Source organism: Capsaspora owczarzaki (assembly GCF_000151315.2).
Source record: "Capsaspora owczarzaki ATCC 30864 unplaced genomic scaffold supercont2.12, whole genome shotgun sequence".
In the NCBI taxonomy this organism is placed as follows: Eukaryota; class Filasterea; order Ministeriida; family Capsasporidae; genus Capsaspora; species Capsaspora owczarzaki.
Window position 1 is genome coordinate 359769 of NW_011887303.1, and position 20233 is coordinate 380001.

At 51.9% G+C, this 20233-nt stretch overlaps 8 protein-coding genes across 8 annotated transcripts; 7 read left to right on the forward strand and 1 right to left on the reverse strand.

The window, feature by feature from the left end:
- Positions 1-689: 689 nt before the first annotated feature.
- On the forward strand, positions 690-3178 carry CAOG_06706 (hypothetical protein). The gene is made up of 4 exons (XM_004344277.2): positions 690-1127; positions 1255-1404; positions 1563-1745; positions 1929-3178. The coding sequence occupies exons 1-4, from the start codon at positions 723-725 to the stop codon at positions 3006-3008; spliced, it is 1818 nt and encodes a 605-aa protein (XP_004344327.1). The 5' UTR covers positions 690-722; the 3' UTR covers positions 3009-3178.
- CAOG_06707 (TBC1D13 protein) lies at positions 3063-5435 on the reverse strand. The gene is made up of 7 exons (XM_004344278.2): positions 5075-5435; positions 4914-4987; positions 4147-4822; positions 3947-4064; positions 3680-3843; positions 3441-3601; positions 3063-3339 (listed from the first exon to the last, which is right to left on the reverse strand). Exons 1-7 carry the CDS (start codon positions 5420-5422, stop codon positions 3189-3191), a joined length of 1692 nt encoding a protein of 563 aa, XP_004344328.1. The 5' UTR covers positions 5423-5435; the 3' UTR covers positions 3063-3188.
- A 508-nt stretch (positions 5436-5943) lies between these two features.
- Positions 5944-9932, forward strand: CAOG_06708 (Abl2). Its single transcript, XM_004344279.2, has 8 exons — positions 5944-6088; positions 6952-7027; positions 7252-7276; positions 7412-8235; positions 8367-8693; positions 8780-9022; positions 9154-9269; positions 9424-9932. The coding sequence occupies exons 1-8, from the start codon at positions 6023-6025 to the stop codon at positions 9571-9573; spliced, it is 1827 nt and encodes a 608-aa protein (XP_004344329.1). The 5' UTR covers positions 5944-6022; the 3' UTR covers positions 9574-9932.
- Positions 9933-10366: 434 nt separating this feature from the next.
- Positions 10367-11620, forward strand: CAOG_06709 (hypothetical protein; the record flags this gene model as incomplete). Its single annotated transcript, XM_004344280.2, has 2 exons — positions 10367-10951; positions 11270-11620. 2 exons carry the CDS (start codon positions 10367-10369, stop codon positions 11618-11620), a joined length of 936 nt encoding a protein of 311 aa, XP_004344330.2.
- Positions 11621-13041: 1421 nt separating this feature from the next.
- CAOG_06710 (rap guanine nucleotide exchange factor 4) lies at positions 13042-16294 on the forward strand. Its single transcript, XM_004344281.2, has one exon. It carries the CDS (start codon positions 13302-13304, stop codon positions 15957-15959), a length of 2658 nt encoding a protein of 885 aa, XP_004344331.1. The 5' UTR covers positions 13042-13301; the 3' UTR covers positions 15960-16294.
- A 49-nt stretch (positions 16295-16343) lies between these two features.
- On the forward strand, positions 16344-17676 carry CAOG_06711 (hypothetical protein). Its single transcript, XM_004344282.2, has 4 exons — positions 16344-16471; positions 16745-16934; positions 17140-17238; positions 17350-17676. Exons 1-4 carry the CDS (start codon positions 16367-16369, stop codon positions 17490-17492), a joined length of 537 nt encoding a protein of 178 aa, XP_004344332.2. The 5' UTR covers positions 16344-16366; the 3' UTR covers positions 17493-17676.
- A 229-nt stretch (positions 17677-17905) lies between these two features.
- CAOG_06712 (hypothetical protein) lies at positions 17906-18907 on the forward strand (the record flags this gene model as incomplete). The annotated part of the gene is made up of 1 exon (XM_004344283.1): positions 17906-18907. The coding sequence occupies one exon, from the start codon at positions 17906-17908 to the stop codon at positions 18905-18907; it is 1002 nt and encodes a 333-aa protein (XP_004344333.1).
- Positions 18908-19388: 481 nt separating this feature from the next.
- On the forward strand, positions 19389-20210 carry CAOG_06713 (hypothetical protein; the record flags this gene model as incomplete). The annotated part of the gene is made up of 1 exon (XM_004344284.1): positions 19389-20210. One exon carries the CDS (start codon positions 19389-19391, stop codon positions 20208-20210), a length of 822 nt encoding a protein of 273 aa, XP_004344334.1.
- Positions 20211-20233: the final 23 nt, after the last annotated feature.

Below are 20233 nucleotides of genomic sequence, written 5' to 3' on the forward strand. Positions count from 1 at the left end.
TTTACACTCTTTTCCATAACTTTTAAACTGCTCCCTCCAACCAGTTCAATTCATATTATCCAACAACCCACATGTATCGGCATTCTCGCAAGTCAAACGCGGCGCGATTTGATCAAGCACGAGAGCGGAAATCAGACCCGACAAGTCGCCAAAAAACCGCCATGCCTCGTACAGCTTCACATGGCCCAAAATCCAAACCTCCACCTTGATAAAACAATGTGAATTTATATTTTCAATCGTATCTTTGCTCTTTCCTCGGCGGAAATTCGGGTCGATCATTGACTTTGAGCACTTCAAAGTCGCCTTGCTGCAAAACGAGCGAAAGCCTATTCCCACCCTCTGTTCGACTCCCACATCCACCCGTTCCAGTCTGCAAAACTCACGGAAACGATGTCAAATACACTCCCTCGCATATCAACGGAGTTGCGACCGATTCTCAGAAGTTCGCCGCGCTCAGTCGTCATTTTGGTAAGAATCAAGTCAAAATCCAAAATCCAAAAAAAAAAAAAAAAAAAAAAAGAAAGAAAGAAAAAAAAAAGAAGCGGCTGTTTTCTCTTGGCGGTCGTTTGTGGCTTTCCCCACCGTGACCTGCGATGGTGCTGCACTCGTCCAATTCCCCCAAGCTCAACTTTGCAACATACACTCACCGATTTCGCGTTTGTTGACCGAACTGGTCGTGATCTCGCTCAGGTCTCGCTTCGCTATCAAAACCACACAAAGCCATGCTCCGTCTGCGTCTCGCCTCGATCGCAGTGGCGTCTGCCGCTCGGACGAGTGTGCGCGCCATGCACACGCACAGCAGTGCACCAAGCATCAGCGCCGCCACCGCACGGAGCGCTGGGGTCGCTGCCCAGCCCATTGCCATGGCTCCTGCTGCTGGACGCTCAGTGACCACTCGTGCTGCAGCAGAGCAGACGCCCGAAGGCCAGCGCGCACTGGCGACCATGAAGTCAATGCTGTCTGCCACTGCCAACAACGCAAGCCTGAGCACGGCCATGCGCGCAAAGTCAACGTCTGCACCAGCGACCGCTTCGAGCATGCTCTCCATCCCACTGACGGAAGCATGGCCCAACGCCCCCAAGCCAGAGTATGTCGCTGCATCATCTGGATTGCAGTCACCTGCACAGGTACAGAGCTTTGCACAGACGATCGGGGTTCTGGTGGTGGGAAGAGAAGCGCTGGAGTTTTGTTTGTTTGTTGTTGTTGTTTTTCTGTGTTTGCTAAATTGTTTCACCCCTCTTGTGTGATGCGCAGTGCACCGTCCTTCCCAACGGCCTTCGGGTGGTATCAATTGAAGCGGCTGGTCACATTTCTGCCGTCGGTGCCTTTGTTCACACTGGCTGCCGTTACGAGACAGAGGAGTATTTGGGAGCGAGTCACTTTTTGGACCGTTTGGCATGCCGTGTAAGTGTTTTAGCGCATCGTCGTGTCCAGTCATGTCTGTCCTCTTTTACCTCTTGTCGCGAATGTGGAATTATGGTGTGGAGTGAGGTTGATCTGCTGAAACGCTGCTCCACCTAACATTTCATTCATCGTTGTTCCTTCACTTTGGCCTTTTGCAGTCTACCAAGCGCCGTTCCGCAGAGGACGTTGAGCGTGAAACGGAAGCTCTCGGTACCAACCCACACTGCATTACATCACGAGAGAATGTGGTTTATAGTGCCATTTCGTTCAGCAGCGAGTTGCCGCAGCTGATTGACCTTGTAGGCGACCTTGTGTGCAACCCTCAGCTGACTCAAGATGAGGTGAGTACCAATTGTCGATGCGTCGTTGTTTTTGCTCGTTTCTACTGTGTATCGAGAGAGAGAGAGAGAGAGAGAGAGAAAGAGAGAGATTCGTTCCCTGAGAGGATGATTTCTTCCCTGCACCCATTCTCGCCCCGCCCCCGGTCCCCTTTGCATCTGTTTGGCCTGACTGGCAACTCGCAGGTTGAACTCGCTCGCCAGACAATCGAGTTCGAGTACAAGACAGCACCTGATCTGCACGATCGCATCCTTATTGACAAATTCCACGAAGTTGCTTTTGGCGGAAGTGCGCTGGCCGCAGGCTTGAACTGCCCGCAAAGCCGCTTGCCGCTCATGACACGCGACAAACTTCTCGCCTTCCGACGAAGCCACATCATTGCCCCGCGCACGACCGTGGGTGTGCTGGGCTCGATGAAGCATTCCGAGGTCGTCGAGCTTGTGTCGCGCCACTTTGCCAATCTTCCAACTCACCCTCCATCGGCCGCGGAGTTGGAGCAAATTCTCAAAGGGCAAGAGCCAGTGCCCACTCCACCCTCCAGCGCGGCGACTGTCACCCCACCCCAAGATCTGGCCGACGTCACGCGTGAACGCGCGGCGCGGTACTCTGGCGGGTTTGCCTTCATCCGCCATCCGCCTCACACCAACCCGCTCTTCCGCAACTTTGTCCAGCTCATGCTCGGATTTGAAATTCCTGGCTGCACCAGTGAGGAATGGGCCGAGCTCGCATTGCTCCATGTCATCTTGGGCGGCGGCAACACCTTCTCTGCTGGCGGCCCTGGCAAGGGAGTCCTGTCCCGCCTGTACGCCGATGTGCTGCACGCCCACCCGAAGGTGGAGAATGCGATTGCCATTCTGAGCTCGTACTATGACACGGGCGCGTTCTCTCTCCACATCATGTGCCAGCCCGACTACGCCGAAACTGCCGTGCAAATTCTCGCCTACCAGGCTTTCCGCGTCTCTCGCGACATTCAAGTTTCAGAGTTGCAGCGAGCCAAGAACCAAGTCAAGTCGCTGCTGCTCATGGCGTACGAGTCCCGTCCTCTGCTTCTTGACGATGCTCTCCGTCACCAGGCAGTCTTTAAAAAGTCCGTGTCTGTTGCCGAAATTTGCGACAAGATTGACAAGGTGACGCCTGCCAATGTTATGGCCGTTGCTGCCAAGATGTTAACCAGCAATCCCACATTTGTGGTGATGGGCGACGAGCAATATTTGCCGCCCTCATCGGTCGAGTACATTCGACGAACCTTTCCCCTGCGCAAGTAGAGGAGGAGTACACAGCAGTAGGCAAGCTTGATCCAAGTTTGGGTCTTTGCTGAACCTCTTACATCAAATGGTTTTGTTTGAATACAGACTCGAACAAATGAATGGTTTGCATGATAATACAGACACGCACCCGTCCAAAGTTGGTGTGGGGGGTGCTTTGAAAAAATGAACGACAGCGCTTCAGATAAACTGTGGGCGGAACTGGGGCCACTTGATTGCCAGCCGTTCAGCCAGCGTGGTGATGGTTCGAATGTCAATTTCGGGTGGGTAGTTTTGAAGAAGTTTGATGCAGTCGGCAAACTCGCCCGCCAAAAGTCGAGAGCGCACAGATCTACGAAAGCACAGTAAGACCAAAGACACGGCAGACGCATGAGACAAAGGCTGAAAGATATTCTGAACACTCCACCACCAACATTTGTTTGTGGGACGTACACAATCATGGCGGCACAGATGAACAGGACGAATCCAAAGCGAAGTTTGTGCGCGAAAATCGAGTCCCACAATCGGAAGACGTCCGGCAATTTGAATTCTTGCGAAAAGAGCAATGTAATCCAGCGGAAGCTAAAGAAGGTGGGTTGCACGTTCTTTTTGACCTGTTGAATCACGCGAAATATTCAGCGGCTGCCATCCATCCCTACTACACCATCAAAACACACAATTCCCAATCATACCATCGCTGCATGAAGCACGGGGTCGATAGCGAGCGTCAGATCCATCAACTGTTTCATCGAACCGCCAATGCCAGCAACCGTGTCATCGAGATGTTTGATGAAGTTGTCCCTCGTTTCGGCCATGATGGTTGTGAAGCAAAAGAAGGCGTCGGCCTCGCAGTGATCTACACACACACATTGAAGCAAAAGCCGAGCAGATCAAAAACATGTGATGAGATTCGCCAGCACATATAGTTACGACAGAGACAGTGATGCAACATCACTCACCAGCCCACTCGCTTGATCGATCGGTGGCAAAAATGTAATACAAAGGCCCGAGAATCTCATTCATTCCTTGAACGTAAGCAATGCCTGGATTGAGCTTGGCAAATACGAAGAGAATTCGCTAAGAGGCAGAAAGGTGGGAGTGAGCATTAAAAGAGTTTTGTTTGACCCGAGAAAAACAAAACAACACCAAGTACGCTCACCTCCACCACTTCCCAGTGCGCCTCCTGGTGACCAGCGCCACGAGTCATCAGGTCAGACTCTGTGTTTGACTTTGAGAGCTCTGTCGACGAGGAGGAGAGGCTGCTTGTGCTCGAGCTGAGGGCGCTGCTTCGAGACAGATCGAGCGCATCGAGCGCCTGCGCAGTCTTGGGATCGTCCACTGGAGCAATCAGCGCTGCGAGGACGGCATTTTTGAACGGGGCAGAGTCCGCAGAGGCTGTTTTGGCCGCCTTTTGCTTGGTTGGAGTGGACGTCGAGCTGCCGCCAAACAGGGAAGCGTCGTCGTCATCGTCATCGTCTTGGAAGAGCGCAACGGGCTTGCTTTTGGCTTGGGGCGTGTACGATGTCGATGCCTTCTTCTTGACGCCACCTTCGCTGTGGGTGGTCGACAGACATGCGCGGTCAACCCGTGCGCACAGGGACTCCATCGTAATGCCAGTGCCCGTCTTGGAGGTCGGACGTGGCACATGCGAGATGCTCTGGAACAGGCTAATGTCGGTCAGGGTTCGTCGCACGTCCTTGTCAATCTGCTCGAGCATTTCGTTGTCCTTGAAAAACTCGCCCCACTTGCTCTCCGCGTTGTCGTTGAGCGGATGGTCGCTCTGGGCCGTAGCCGTCGCTGCGTACGGGTTGACAATGACCTCGTCCAAGAAATTTCTACATGCCCCAATGCAAAATATCAATGGATGAGGTTTTTGTTTGATTCGGTACAATCGCCAACAATTGAGCAATTGAAGCGACGACTTACGAGTAGAGTGCACGTCGTCCAGCAAGCACGGCTGGCCAGCGCTCTCGGTCGGGCGGCAAAAAGTCGAGCAGCAACTAGTCTCACCAACATTCAAATGAGTATGAGTGCGACACTGCCCGATGACTCGATGGAGCACAGTCCGGAAGTAGGGTTGCTGTTACCTTCCAGACAAGCGATCGCGTGCCAGGCGTCTCTGGAATCCCGCCAACGCTGAGCTCGCGGAGCTTGGCAATGTCAATGACGGGCGCTTCGAGGAGCGCTTCGAACTCGGCGTTGCGGGATCGGCCTGCTGCTGCTGGCGCTGAGCCATTGGAAACGGGCGCAGCAGGCGAGATTGGTCGTGATGCCGGAGCAGAGGTCGTTCCCGCTGCTGCTGCTGGTGGTGGGACTGCCAAGACTGCATGGGTGAGGGGGTCTGCTCCATCAGCGACGACCGGTTGCGGTGAGACGATGGACGGGGATGGGGTCGTCTCGTCCGAGCCGTTGCCATTTGGCTGGGAGTCAGACATGGAACAAGTGCTCGGAAAAAATGACTGGCTGGGTATTCCATCTGAGCAGGATGTGATATTCTATTGAACAATCGGACAAAGCACAAACGCAAGGGGGAGAGAGAGAGAGAGAGGGAGAGAGACTGATGTAAGATGAGCAGGGTTTGGCAGGTGCAAATCAATGTTGCTCAGACGCTTGTCGGTGAACAGTCCCCCGCTGCTGCTGCCGTTCTTCCGTAACATATGTGCACTCTCTGATAGTGGACATTGATCCGCCAATTCCCCCTGTCTGTTGGACTGGATGCTTCGTTGCACCCCAGACCTAATCTCGTTTGAGCTGCTGCTCGCTTCCATTTCTCGGTTTTTCCCCTTCCACCTCCTCCGCCAGCCCAACACCTCCCATTTTTCATGCTCAGTCGTCAGTATTTTCCTTCTCTCTCTTTCTCTCTCTCTCTCCCCAAATCTGTACCTTCTTTCGACCTGTTCCAAGCCAAACCCAGTCAACAAGCCCAGCAGTCTTTTTTTTTTTTTTTTTTTCTTTGTTCAGTTCTCACTCTTTCAACTCACCTCTTTTTTCCTCTTCTTCTTTCTCTCTTCTCGACCTCGCACAAGCTTCGCTTCATGGGCTCCAAAAGCAGCAAGCCGAAGAAGGGCGTCGACTCGCCTTCCTCGTTGCCGCCACGCAGGGTAATCACAAAAAACAAAAAAAAAAAAAAAAAAAAAACGAACCCCAAAATATAAATCCACAAAAAAAAAAAAAAAAAAAAAAAGGCTCAAAAAACTGAGTATTGCCGTTTTTTTTTTTTCTTTCGCTCTGCGGCTCGTCTTCGACTTGATGAAATGGGGGGAGCTCGTTTGGGCAGCAGCAGCAACAAGAATTGGCCAGCGCGCGCGTCTCAGGCCCTCAGTCAGAGCAGTGGCCTGCCAGTCGAGCAAGGGCCGGGATCAACCTCAATGATGGTTCAAACACACTGACAAAAATCGAGTTCGTTTTTTTTTTTTTTTTTTTTTTTTTTTTTTTTTTTTTTTTGCTTTCCAATGCAAATCTATACAAAAAGGGGCTGCGGTCACAGAATGATTTTTTTTTTTTTTTTTTTTTGCTTTCTTGTGATTGTTCTTTTTTTTTTTTTTTTTTTTTTTTTTTTTGGTTTTTGTGCTCGTGGTGGCTTTCTGTTCCTCGCCCTGTCGCCCCACTTTGCCTTTCCCTACCAACTTGTCGCTTGCTGGTTGGCTTCCACGACCGTCCATTGCTTGTCTGAGCTGGGGGTTGGGGGTGGGGGCGGTGAGCATGGCGCGCGTCGTCCGCTTTGGCGAAGGGGGAAATTGATTTTTTTTGTATTTTTCACAAAATCGGGTTTTGACCACCCCCTTTTGATAGCCATCGCAGTGAGCCTGATCCTATGCGTTCGGTCTTTTTTAACCCTGACTTTTTATTTTTATTTTTGTTTTTGTTTTTGCCTTGTTGCCCGTAAAAACAAAAAACTGACTCCGCTTGGTTCTGCTTGTCCGTTCTGCCGTGCCGTCTCTCGCTGCTCTGGGGCTCTTGCCAGGACGGGTCTGATGTCGGCTTCTCACCGCGTAACAAGAGCCAGTCCACCAACGATCTCACTCACCCGACTCGGTCAGGTAAAGAAAAGCAAAACCAAAAAAAGGCTTCCAAAAAAAAAAAAAAAAAAAAGCCATCTTCGCCACAACATGGATTTATTTTTATTTATTATTTATTATTTTTATTTATTATTTATTTATGATTGATGGATGGTTGCATTTTTATTTTTATTGGCTGCTCATCATCACTGGTGTGTGTCTCTCGCTTGTTATGCGTCTTTGTTTGTGTTGGTGTGCGTGTGCAGAATCGCCAAACACAGGAAGCTTGAGGTAAGCATTCACTGAGCAACCAAAAAAAAAAAAGCAAAAAAAAGCAACAAAAAAAGCGCCAATGCCAATCAACTCGTTCACTCACACTGCCCCCTTCCACCCCTCCCTCCTTTCTTCCTTCCTGTGTCAAAACAGAACCTCGAACGCTCATAATGCGCGACTACCGTCAGAGCGCCAGGCATCCATCCCGACCCCCGAGGCCGCTTCGTCGCAATGGGAGGCCATGTACGACTACAATGCCAACGCCGGCTCGGACGAAATGTCGATTGTCAAGGGCGACATTTTCGACGTGTACGACCAGACCGACCCGAACTGGTGGGGCGCAACAAACATTAAGACGGGCGCCCGCGGCATGATCCCGAGCAACTACATTGCCCCCGGTCAGAGCATTGAGCGCAACCCGTGGTTCCACGGCAAGATTGGTCGGCCAGCAGCAGAAGTGCTGCTCAGCAGTGGTATTAATGGCAGCTTTTTGGTGCGCGAGAGCGAGAGCACTCCTGGCGAGTACTCAATCTCGGTCAAGTACGACGGCAAGCTGTACCACTATCGCGTCACGCGCGAAGGCGACACCGTGTACGTGACGCCCGAGCATGTGTTTAACAACATGCAAGACCTCGTCAAGCACCACTCCAAGAACGCAGACGGCCTGGTCGCGCCCCTCAAGCACCCCGTCCTCAAAAAGGACAAGCCCACCGTCTACGGTCTCAAGCACGGCGGCGGCGACAAGTGGGAAATCGATAAGGCAGAAATCAAGCTCGGCCGCAAGCTCGGCGCGGGCCAATATGGTGATGTCTACGAAGGACGATGGAAGGAGTCCGCTCACGTGGCCGTCAAGACGCTTAAGGAGACGATGGAGGTCAAGGACTTTTTGCAAGAGGCCGCCATCATGAAGAAGGTCAAACACGAGCATCTTGTGCAGCTTGTCGGCGTGTGCACTCAAGAGGCCCCTTTCTATATTGGTATGTTTTGATGAGTTTTTTTTTTTTTTTTTTGTGAATGCTTTTTTTTTTTTGGAGTGGAGCCCCAAAACCATGCACTAACTCTCTGCTCTCTTGCTTTGGTTGCCTTCTTATTCTCCCCATCCGTTTAGTCACCGAGTTTATGCCTAATGGCAACTTGTTGGACTATTTGCGAAGCGAGGCTGGCAAGAAGCTGGACGCCATGACTTTGATGTACATGGCCAGCCAGATTGCGTCGGGCATGGCTTACCTTGAGAAGGATAACTTTATTCATCGCGATCTTGCAGCTCGTAACTGCCTTGTCGGCCAAAACAACCTTGTTAAGGTGGCCGACTTTGGCTTGTCTCGTCTGGTCGAAGACGAGTACACTGCTCGCGAAGGCGCAAAGTTCCCCATCAAGTGGACTGCTCCCGAGTCTCTGCAGTACAACGTTTTTACCACCAAGTCGGATGTGTGGGGTGAGTCTTGGATCTCCTTGTGTGTGTTTTGTTTTGTTTGACGCTTTGCCTTGAACTCATTTTTTTCGTCTTCTTCCGCTTCGCAGCTTTCGGTGTCTTGCTTTGGGAACTCTCCACCTACGGTGAAACCCCGTATCCAGGAGTGGAACTTTCGCAAGTGTTGGACAAGATTGAGACTGGGTATCGCATGCCCAAGCCCAAGGGCTGCCCCGACGAGGTCTACGCTCTCATGCTCCAGTGCTGGCAATGGAAGCCAGCAGATCGTCCGACGTTTGCAAACATTAAGCTCCAGCTCGAATCCATGTTCCCAAGTGGCGGCGTGAACGACGGTGAGATGTTTGAACTATTTTGTTTTTGTTTCCCGATTCCGCGAGCTTTCGATGTTGTCAGAAGCCCCTTCTCACTCCGTCTTTTTCATCAACCCCCCTTTTTTGTAACTGTTTGATCGTTGCCCGCGCAGCTGTTGAAAATGCTCTTAATTCAGACGGTTCTGTCCCCATAACGCATTATGCGGCTCCTTCCCGTTCCGGAGCCTCTGCAGCTGGCGGCCCACCTCGCCCAAGCCCCAACGGCAAGGTATTGGATTGATTTTCGCTGCTGATGTGCATGGTTGTGGTTGGCTGTCGTGCTGTGTTTGCATCCTTTCCATTTTGTTTTTCCGCTGGCATGCCGCCACCCGCGTTTCCTCGTGACTCACTTGCCTGTTCACTCTGTCTTTTCATATTCGCAGCCTACCCTGCCACCACCCGTCAGTGGTGCACCACGGCCAACCGGACCCAAGCCAACTCTTGCCCGAGCGGTTTCGAGTGGCACTCCTCCACCGCTTCCTGCAGGCGGTCCCCCGCCCATGCTGCCCAAGCCTAATGTCCCACGGCGATAGTTGGCATTATTATTGAAGGCTACATTGGTTCTACTCCGGTTTTCGACACTTTCACTGGCAGATTTTATTCCGTGATTGTTTTCTTTTTCCGTTTCGTTTTTTTTTTGTTGGTGAATCCGTCAGCTTTTCCCCATCTGCCACCTGCTCGAGTCGTTTTTCGGGGCGGAATTCTTTCCTGGTCCTTGCCTTGGTCGTTGTATTTTGTGTGTTATGGTGCGTGATCCTGCCGTTCCTGTGTGTATGTGTGTGAGTGTTTTTTTTTTCGTGGTGTTTCGTTCATGCTTAAGATTTTTTTTTTTTGGGAGTGGCTGCTGCCCCTGCTTTCTTTGTTTTTGTGCGTCTCTCTTTCAAGATTCAATAGCAAACATGTCGTTCTTTGACTCTCGTGATGTCGTGCAGCTTGTTGGGGATTCGCGTGGTCTTCCTACCATCTGGAGCAAGGACGGGGAACAACACCTCCAAATCGTTTTGCCAATCCTTCAAGTCAGCCGTTGTTCTTTTCGTTGTTGTTGGTGTTTACTAAGCATGGAATTCTCGCGTCATTGCACAGCTCGCATCATCTTCGTCATCATCAGCACTATTCTGTAAAACGACACATCATTCTCCATTAGCGAGCAAATTTCGAGGTGCGAACTGTCAGTCGCGCACGCGACTGGTGGCGATCAGTGAGTGCGATTTTACACGGCGTCGAATTTCCCTCAGAAATCGCTTAGCAGCCCGATGCTTCATCAATACAAGCTCAGACATTGAATGTGCTTTTGGTTTTTAAACCACTCGTTTTTGTGCTTTTTCGATGAGCGTATTCGGTTTCAGAACATCGCTTTCTGAGCCCGCTCTCCTGGAAGACGTCGACGATTGGCGCACAGTGCGCGATTGGGCGCTTGAATACAAGCAACAGGTCGACTTGACGTGGCGCGAGCTTCTGCTGCTGGAGTCGACTGAAATCACTGCCACAGCATTGCAGTTTCTTGGCCCGGACTCCAACAAGAAGCCGTCGGTCAAGAAAGGGACGATTGGCGCCCAGCTCTACGCTGCGCTTGACCGTCTCTACAAGCGCCGGCATGACCTGCCGCAAACGAGGCGCGAGGCGGCTGCACTTGTTCGAGCTTCGTCGTCTCATGTCTCGCCCACCTACCGCCGCCTTGAAGATACGCTCATCGACGAGAGTAGCCAATCTGCGATTGATTCCATCAGCTTCCGGCGCGACAACTTCGGCAGCCCAGGCATCCAAATCGCCACTCGCAATACTGCCCTCCAGGCCAAACTCGACGCAATCGCCAATGAGATTCCAGACCGTGATCACATCGTTGTTTACAACTTGACGCCCGAGAACTTTCAACCAGTTGCCATGATGTCGGTGACTCAAGCACGGCACAAAGTACGCGTGCTTTCCGGAGGCACAATGATCACGGCTATTCCATGGAATTCGGCACACTCGGCATCATTACAGCGCCTGCGCTAATGGGCATCTCGGCCGCGCACGTGCTTGCAGCGACAGACCAGCGCGATCCGGTCCATGTAAATGCTCGCTTTGACCTCGACTTGACTGTGCCAATCGGTAACGGTTACGTCAACCACAACAACAACGTTGACATCGCGCTGGTGCAACGTGACGACAACACAACCATTTGTTGCCAATGTCGTGACCGAGATTGGACGTGCTGAATTCCCGGCCAACGCAACTCAATTTTACCAGGAGCTCCTTCAAATCTTCAACCAAGGCGAAATCGTCGTTACTAATTTTGGAGCCAGGACGCAGTTTTCGCGAGGTCGTGTGGCGCATCTATCTTACCGACACGTTATGGTCGAACCACTCGGAGCCACCGCTGAGCCGATCGTCGGTCCGGGAGACTCTGGATCTTGCTGGGTGATTGACCTTCCACTTAGGCTTCGTGGAATCGTCATCGGCATTACCACCCACTCGCAGCAATGCAACAGCTCACTTCAAGCCCGCTTGACACCTTCGTGGGTTGTGTCCTTGTTGGTGGCAAAATGCCGCGATTTCAGTGACTTTCCCGACTGCGATCTGGATGACGAAGAACAGTAAATAACTGCACGCGCGCCGCTCCATGACATGACAATGAGTCAGTTGAAAATGACAGCAACGACCGACCGGCACCAGCTGTTGCAGATAACCTAGTGCTAGTGATGCTCACTGATTCTGTGATTTGTGGCGAGTGATGTTCACGTTTGAAATTTAGCAACCCATCTCTCTTTGTTTTTTCCCCCCCCTTCTTCACCTTCTTCAATTGTAAAAATGACATACACTGATCGAGCATTCATTCTTCATTAGCGAGCAGATTTCGAGTTCCAACTGTTTGCGACCTGCTATTTTACACATTCAACGCTCGACCTTGACCAAAAGCAAAAAAAAAAAAAAAAAAAACAAAAAAAAAAAAAAAAAACAAAAACCGTATCGACGGAAATCCACTCTTTTTTTTTTTTTGTAAGTTTTTTTTTTTTCGTTGGATTTTGAATGAGAATATGAAAAGAAAAATCAGTAGTATTTTTGTACCGCACACAATTGTTGATGTGCGCTGGCGTCTTGCCAGTGCGGCGAGCATTGCACGGAAACACATGCGCTGTGCTGCTGCACACACGTGCGGAGTCGGAGCGACAGTGGCCGCGCAAACGTGCGATAAAGCCGAGCGGCACAAAAAAACAAAAAAACAAAAAAAAAAAACAAGTTGGGCTTGAAATTCAATGGAGACCTAGTTCTGTGGTCGCCTGCATCGCGGCCAGTGGGGGCCGAGTCGCGTGCATGGCCTTCGACAGCTGGTCATTTGGGCCCCCCGCCTCGGGTGGTTTGTTCCGGACTGCCATCGCCGCCCCGTTGCTGCCAATCTCGCTTTGAATCAAGTTCAATTGTCACTGCCAAAAAAAAAAAAAAAGATTCAAAAATAAAAAATATTCGGTTGTAAAGGAAAAAAAAAAAAAAAAAAACCGACAAGATTTGAAGCTTTTTAGATTTTAGATCTTTACCACAGTTTTATCAAAGATCTGCTGCTGGGTTTGCAAGCATGACTTTTTGGTCGCTTGTCTGCTTCTTGTGAGCTCTTCATTGGTTCACCGCTCGGCTGTGGCGGGAGACAACCAAAAAGAAGCGTGAACAACAACAAGCCGAGGCAAAAGCGAGAAAACTACAAAAAAAAAAAAAAAAAAGAAAAAGAAAAGAAAATATCGGTTTTTTGATTTGTGGTATTCTCAATTTTGATGCAACGTCTGCTGCGCTTGTGATGATGGCGCCCGTCCTTGCAACACCTTAGTGAGGGGGGGAGGTAAAGGGTGGAGGAGTCCGAGGCTTGGGGCTGCGTGTTGTCTTGTGTGGGCAAAAATCATGACACTTTTTTTTTTTTTTTTTGGGTTTCCCACCTTATTCCCTTATTTCCCTACCTGGCAGTGTGTTTGGGCTGAACTGAACTGCAGTGTGTACAATGCAAAACTCACATGCATTCTCAATGTGTGTGTGTGTGTTCCTTACAAACAGAGCAACCAAAACAACCGAACAAGTTTCGCTACTTTGTTCTGGTTTGAACCTGGCCTGACTACACTTCTCAGTCTGACTACCCCCGCGCTTGACTACCGACGAGCATACAAAGGAAAACAAGAAGGAAAACAAAAAACAAAGCGGTGGACGACAAAACCCTCCCTTTGGAACAAAAAAAAAAAGCCCCCACCCTCCAGTGCACACAACTCAAGCAGCCTGCAACAAGACCCATACAAACAAAATGTCGCGAAGGCTCACACTGATTGTCACCGACAGCGACGGCTTGGACAGCGAAGACCACGCCTCAGAAGGTAGCAATAGCCCGGCGCCAGTCAGCCCACAGCAACTCATTCCCGGTGGTGGCGGAGCTGCGGGCATGCTCGGCGTGGACGGCGAGAATGGCTCGGAAGGCTCGTCACGCATGAAGCGACGGTCGTCGTTGCGCGCCGTCTCGCTTGACGAGAGCTCGTCTTCCTCGGGCAAGCCCAAGATGGTTCGCAGAGGGCTCAATCGCTCCATCGTCTCGGCGAGTGGCAGTGGGCTGTCCGGAGGCGACAGCTCGGCCGGCCCTTCTGGCGACGAGGACGAGGACACGGATGGCGAGACGAGCACCACCGCGTCGCTCCTGCAAGACACAGTGCGACTTGTTCTCGACAAGGCGCCCAAAGACCGCACTCCCGACGAAGTCAAGTCGCTTGTCAAAGACCTCGAAATTCTCAGCGCGTTTGCGGCACTCAAGACGACCGCGCGGCGGGAACTGTGCGCAGCCATGACGCTGCGGCTGTTTGCCGAGTCCAACCAGATTATTGACTTGGTGGACGAGTACTGCAACCCGCAGTGGTTTGCCGTCATCCGCGGCTCGGTCGACGTTGTTGTGGATGGCGACATTCTCTGCACTATCAAAGAGGGCGAGTGCTTTGGCCACCAACCATTCGTGGTCGAGGGCGTGCGCCGAACGGATGCCACCATCATGACGCGCGAAGATTCCTGTGAACTCGTCACTGTTTCGTTGGAAGAGTATGAGCGCATCTTGAAGCTGGTTGAAAGCAACACGACGCGCGTCGAAGAAGGCGGCAAGGTCGTGCTCGTTCTCGAAAAGCGGACCGCCGCCGACTCGTCCGGCGAAACCGTCAACGAGCTGATTGTGACGGCCACAGTGGACAAGCTCATCGAGCGACTCGTGTTGGACGAGCAGCATGTTTCGGACAAGTTTTACGTTTCAGACTTTTTCCTGACCTACCGCACCTTTATCTCGAGCGAGGAAGTGATCAATCGCTTGCTCGCCCGTCTCGCACAGCCAGCTTGCACGAAGCAGGTGAACGGAGCCTCCCGCTCGGAGGCTCAGGTCATTGCGTTCGTGGTGCTCTTCTGGCTGCACAACCATGCTGCGATCGACTTTGCCGGGAAACTGCCCATGCTTGATGCGCTTGCCAAGTTCGAGGGCTATCTCAACAAGTATGAGATGAACCGCGAGGTGCGGCAGTTGGCCTCCGCCAAGGAAAGCACCGGCCTTGTCCCAAAGTCTGCCGAGACTCAAACTTTGACAAAGTCCCTCTCGATCGACAATGCCGACCCCAAAGCCATGGCAAATCTCTTCAAGCGCAAGTCGTCGTTTGCTGGTCGCTTCCTTGGCCGCGGCAAGGACACTGAGAAGGGCATTGCGACCGCGCTGGGCGGCGCTCTGGCCATGGTCAACGGCGGCACCCCGTCCCCGTCCTCGCCGCTGGTTGAGGCAGCTGCTGCCGAAGGCGACATGGACGTCATCAAGATTTATCGACACGACCTGACGCACAAGTTTCTTCTTGTGCGCAAGAACACGACCGCACAAGAGGTTGTCGTCCAGGCTGTGGAGCAGTTCGGCATCAAGGCCAAGCACGAGAACGAGTACTCTCTCATGCAAGTGTTTGTTTCTGAAAAGCAGTCCATGGTACGACCAACACAAGACAACCTGGCTGCCAGCCTCAGCATCAACGCCCGCTTTTATCTGCGCTACAATTTGAATCCCGAGCGCTTCCCCGCTCCAGAGTCAATTGCGATTGAGGGCGAGAGTCAATTACTCAACATGGAGCCCTTGGATGTGGCCCGCGAGCTGACCATCCTCGACTCGCAGCTCTTCCGTGACATTCAAGTGCAAGAGTACGTCGAACACTTGTTCAAGCTCGGTATCGCCCAGACCGACGCGCTCAACAAGTTTGTCGACCGCTTCAACATGATCAACTTTTGGGTCGTCAACGAAATTGTCATGACGCGCGATGTCAAGCGTCGCGTCGATGTCATCAAGGCGTTTGTGGCGATCGGCAAGCACCTGCGCACCTTCAAGAACTACAACTCGCTGTTTGCCATCGTCTCGGGCTTGTCCAACACGGCCAGCACGCGCCTGAAGGAGACTTGGGAGAAGGTCCCCAAGCGCGTGTCCGAGTCGCTCAAGGAGCTGGAGGCGCTCATGAATCCCTCGCGCAACATGGGCATCTATCGCGCGCTGCTGGCCGACTCGAGCGCACCAATGACGCCCTTCTTCCCGCTCCTGATCAAGGATCTTGTCTTTATCCACGAAGGCAATCCATCCAAGGTCGACGGCATGATCAACTTTGAAAAGCTGCGCATGATTGCGCGCACCCTGCGCACGATTTCGGACATGTGCCTTATCGCCTACGAGTCGGACGATTTCGGCGACGCAAATTCCAAGGACGGCCGAGGCACAGTGCGAGGCGGTGGCACGTCCTCCTCGTCTGTCTTCCGAAAAATGTACGAGCAGGGCCGCATGAAGTACTATATTATCGAGTATTTCCGCGATCTCAAAGTGGAGCGAGACCAGGTCAAGCTGAACGAAGGCGCTGCGCTTTTGGAGAAGGGAGCTGGCACTGTTCGTCGCTCCTCGCCGAATGTCCAACTCCAATGATTGTAGTAGTGGTTTCCACCAGTCTTGCAAATCCTGTGTCTAGTTGTTGTATTTGTTTGCCTGTTTCTTCTTGCTCTTCTTCTTGTTCTTGTTCTTGTTCTGCTTATCTCTGTGTCATGCTCATCCCTGTTTGCCACCAGCCTTACCGGAATTTGGTTTGTTGTTTCATTCGTGCGCCCCTTTTCGTTGGTTTTTTTTTTATTGCTTTGGTTTTGTATTGTGTTGCGTGTCTGCTGCATGTCAGAGCCGGGTGTTCTTGCATGTTCTATTTCTTCTCCCCTTGCCACACTTTTCCCCATCTTGTCTGAAAATACAAACAATGGTTCAAAATCGGATTTTTTCCTTCAATTTCAAAAAGCCAAACTCACTCCTTTTTTTTTTTTTTTTTTTTTTCTATTTGATTTACAATGAGCTCGAGTGACGAAGACGCAGAGCGCAGCGACGGCTCCGGCCATGTTCTGGCGAGCAAGCGCAAGTCCAAGAAGCTGCTTGGCCAGCGCACCAACACCAAGGCGAGTCTTGCTTTGGGAGGGGGTGGTGGTGGTTTGGTGGTTTTGGGTCTGCCTGAGCGTCTTGCATTGAGAGTTCAAAACGCCTCGACGACGACCACTCGGCCAACCTACTGTCACTCAAGATGCTCGATATATCAACTCCATGGCTTAAACAGGCTTGATTGTGGAAATGGGTGCGGGGGTTGGGGGTTGGAGGTTTGACTTGTTGAATTGGGAGCGGTTTCATACAGATACTGACCGTTTTGCTTGGGCACTCGCACTTGGACATGCCAGGCGCAATGGCTGCTCGGGGCGGACAACCCACACCACTTGCCAGAGGACTTGCACAAGTTCATCCAGACGTCGGGCGCCGTGCAGACTGCGCTGCTCGCTCCGGCCTTCCTGTCGCCGTTGGCGGTCTTGCAGCTTGTTGGAGTGACCGCCGACGAGCTCACCACCCGCATCACCGCCGCTGCCATCATGGGTATGGCGCACTTTGTTTTGCTTGGATTTGGAGTTGGCACTTTTGCCATTGGTGGAAATGTTTGAATGTTGGGTTGGGCTGGGCTGGGTTGGGTTGGGTTGTGTGTGCCGCTCTGCGCCAAATTGACCACCTTCGCCAAACCGCTCGAGTTTGAGGTTTCTGGTCAACAATATCACACTCAACGTGTCATTGCGTGCGCATCTAGGCCTTGGTGTTTGCAAGTACACACTCTCGGATAACGGCTTTTCCGCCGTGCACACGCTGACTTCCGTCGAAGGCCTTGTTTCGACCTTGGCGGCCACCGGTAACTTTTTAGCCACTGCTCTCATGCAGACGGCGTTATATACCTTTTGGTCTTGCTCTTTTTCTTGGATGTGCCATTCTTTGCCTCACTTGAAGCTCAACGGTGCTGTAGGGGTTATTTTGTCGCTGCTCGAGCGTCCCGCCGCCCGATCCGTGCCTGCCTACATTATGTTTGGCGCATGTATCGCTTCGAGCGCCGCTTCGTTCCTTGTTCATCGACGACTGACCACTATCGCCCGGGATGCCAATCGATAATCTGCTGGTGATATGATGTTCCCTCGTCTGTAGTTGGGGGTTTTCATCCCCACGCGACCACCCCCTGTCGCTCTTCTTGCATTGCTCTTTTTTGTTGAAACTCTTTGCGATGCTTCAACATTTTCATGTGTGAAATTGGTTTTACGTAGTGAAATACAGACCATGTTTTTAAGACCAAACAACCTCCAGCATGTGTCCGCCTTGGTTGCTTTTCTGCCGCCAAACAGCAGAGCTCGTCCCGATTTGAAAAAAACCCCAATAAAATACAAGAACGACACTCGTCAGTCTTGCTTTTTTTTGCCCCGTTTCGTTGCCGCTGTTTTCAAAAAAGACCGGCAATTTTGTTCTCGATTTTAGGGGTTGGCAGTGTGCTTTTTGTGTTTGTTTACCAAAACTGCGAGATTTGCAAGAAAATGGCTACTTGCCGCTCATGCTCTGCGCTCATGCTGGCTGCTGTTAGCTGCATGATTGCTGCTATTACGCTTGGCACGGGTGCTACTTTTGCTGCTGCGCTGCGACCTCCGTCCGGCCTGTATGGCATTGGCGCCAATTTTAACTTGGTGCGCATCGATCCGAAAACGGGCAACATCACGACGGTCGGACCTGCCGTGCCCTTCCTCCAATCCCAGCAGCTGGCGGCGGTGGATCCCGTCAGTAGCATCTTTTATGCCGTTGGACAAAACGCGACGGGTCAGGTCGTGATTGGGCTGGACATGAACACCGGACTCGTCGTTTCTCAGACGCCGCTCCCGTTCGTCTCGAGTATGTTCATTGGCGTTGGTCAAGTGTTCGACTTTGACCCCCTTACAAATCGGCTCATTGCCATGGGGCGCGAAGCAGGCAATTCCACCCACTTCATTCTTTCGATCAACCCAATCACCGGTGTGACCAGCAACGTGGCTCTCATCCCATCAACCACCTCGACAGACTTGCTGGGTGGCAGCTCTGGATTTGACCCCTCTGCCGGCATTCAGTGGGTCGAGTTGGACGTCAGCAACAATGGCACCCTCGAGACGGACTTGTTTGCCGTCAACTTGACAACCGGGCAGATTGCTCACCAGATCCCAGACAAGTACAATGTCAACAGCATGGCCTTTGACCAAGGCACCAACTCTATGCTTTGCTTTACCTTCGATGACGCCAGCACGACGCGGCAGCTCATGTCTCTCGATTCCGCCACTGGAGCATTGAAGAAAATTGGCACTGTCAAAGACTACACCTACACGAACGGCGATATTGTCGCATTCGACTCTGAAAAGCGCATTCTCTACGGCATTTTCACGAAACAATCTGGCGCTCCGGCCACCACTCTCTTCTTGGTTGGCGTCCATCCTGAAACGGCTGCAGTGGTCTCGAGCGTCCAGCTGTGTCAAGACCCGGCGAGCTGTCTCTGGGCGATGGTGTATCTTCCGTAATCGACGGCATTGCATCGATTTTAAATCGCGTTGTGGTGTGTGAAACGTGTGCGTTGATGCTTCTGTGAGGAGCGGTGTTATGGATTGATGTTCTCGTCGCTTTGTATAAGTGAAGTCTCTTGTTTCCTTGTTATTACTCTCATCATCAACCCATTACTCGTATCTTCGTGGAACGATCTCTGATCATAACAGAGAATAAATGGCCAAAGCGCCAATTCTGCACATGATGTCACTCACTTTGTTTCAGCCCGATCCTTCGCTATTTCTTTTCAGAGAGCTTCCATGAGTAAAGGAGACTCCGTGGTGGCGACCAATACACAATGGCCAGGTCTGTTGAATCCAGGCTGAGGGACTTTGGGTTTTTGTGGCGCGGAAAAAACCAATTGATTCTTGGCTTGTTGCAGAATTTTGGACAAGTGGGCTGTGCATCAAGCGCGTTCCCGCGTGGTTTCGCTCCCACGAGTTGGAGCCTCAAGCCAGAATGCACCAAATGTGGGCGGATGTGACGAAATGGCAAGAGACGCTGGTGCATGACAAGTCCATGGCTGCTTTTGCCAAAAGTCGCGCACTAGCCGTCGTGTATTTGTCAAACAAGCTCGAGGGGACTCTCGCCAAAGGCACGAGCGAGCAAGAGACGTACGCTCTACTGGACGAGCTCTGGGAGCAACCATCGCCTCTGGCTCTCGAATCTCCTGCGATTGTGCTGTGGCATTCGGAGGGACAACACAGCAGCGAGCGTTCCTTGTACCAACTCCAGCAGCATCTTCTTGCGTTGCGTCACTTGCAAGGAGCACTAGATCAGCCACTCTCGGTCGAGCTCGTATGTGAGACACATCGTATTCTGATGAAAGGCGCGCTCAGCGACGAGACGACTGCCCCGATCCGAGCTGGCCGGTTTCGCCAGCATCACTGCTGCGCTGGAAAGTACTCGTTTCCTGAAGCTGGTACCATTTCAGCTTCGCTGAGCAAGATCATTGAGCAGTTTAACGAGCGCTTTGCAACTCGGAAGCTGGCGCCTTACCGCCTTGCTGCCTGGCTGTTTGTTCAAGTGATAACGTTGCATCCATTTGAGAACGGAAACGGTCGCCTGTGTCGGCTTCTCGCGTCCTACGTGTTCCAAAAGTGCGGCGTACCATTCCCCGTGGTCATTACTTCCGGTCATTCTCGCGCTTACAAGCACTACATTGATGCGATTGTCGCATATCAGACCCGCGGCCAGGGCCTCGACGAGCTTTGTCTGTACATGCTCACATCGCTCCATCAGAGCTGGTCCATCTTTGCGGCGACCTTGAATCATTCTTGAGGCGTGCCTTTGTCAGCGTATTG

Bases quoted from the DNA above. Each gene is read 5' to 3' on its own strand.
- CAOG_06710 (XM_004344281.2), top strand. From the start codon at position 13,302: ATGTCGCGAAGGCTCACACTGATTGTCACCGACAGCGACGGCTTGGAC.
- CAOG_06707 (XM_004344278.2), bottom strand. From the start codon at position 5,422: ATGTCTGACTCCCAGCCAAATGGCAACGGCTCGGACGAGACGACCCCA. The intron at 4,065-4,146 runs GTGAGCGTACTT...TCTGCCTCTTAG, and splicing joins CGCACTGGGAAGTGGTGGAG to CGAATTCTCTTCGTATTTGC. The intron at 3,844-3,946 runs GTGAGTGATGTT...GTGTGTGTGTAG, and splicing joins TCGATCAAGCGAGTGGGCTG to ATCACTGCGAGGCCGACGCC.
- CAOG_06711 (XM_004344282.2), top strand. From the start codon at position 16,367: ATGAGCTCGAGTGACGAAGACGCAGAGCGCAGCGACGGCTCCGGCCAT. The intron at 16,935-17,139 runs GTATGGCGCACT...GTGCGCATCTAG, and splicing joins CACCGCCGCTGCCATCATGG to GCCTTGGTGTTTGCAAGTAC. The intron at 17,239-17,349 runs GTAACTTTTTAG...ACGGTGCTGTAG, and splicing joins TTCGACCTTGGCGGCCACCG to GGGTTATTTTGTCGCTGCTC.
- CAOG_06708 (XM_004344279.2), top strand. From the start codon at position 6,023: ATGGGCTCCAAAAGCAGCAAGCCGAAGAAGGGCGTCGACTCGCCTTCC. The intron at 8,694-8,779 runs GTGAGTCTTGGA...TCCGCTTCGCAG, and splicing joins CACCAAGTCGGATGTGTGGG to CTTTCGGTGTCTTGCTTTGG. The intron at 9,023-9,153 runs GTGAGATGTTTG...TTGCCCGCGCAG, and splicing joins AAGTGGCGGCGTGAACGACG to CTGTTGAAAATGCTCTTAAT.
- CAOG_06706 (XM_004344277.2), top strand. From the start codon at position 723: ATGCTCCGTCTGCGTCTCGCCTCGATCGCAGTGGCGTCTGCCGCTCGG. The intron at 1,405-1,562 runs GTAAGTGTTTTA...GGCCTTTTGCAG, and splicing joins TGGACCGTTTGGCATGCCGT to TCTACCAAGCGCCGTTCCGC. The intron at 1,746-1,928 runs GTGAGTACCAAT...GGCAACTCGCAG, and splicing joins CTCAGCTGACTCAAGATGAG to GTTGAACTCGCTCGCCAGAC.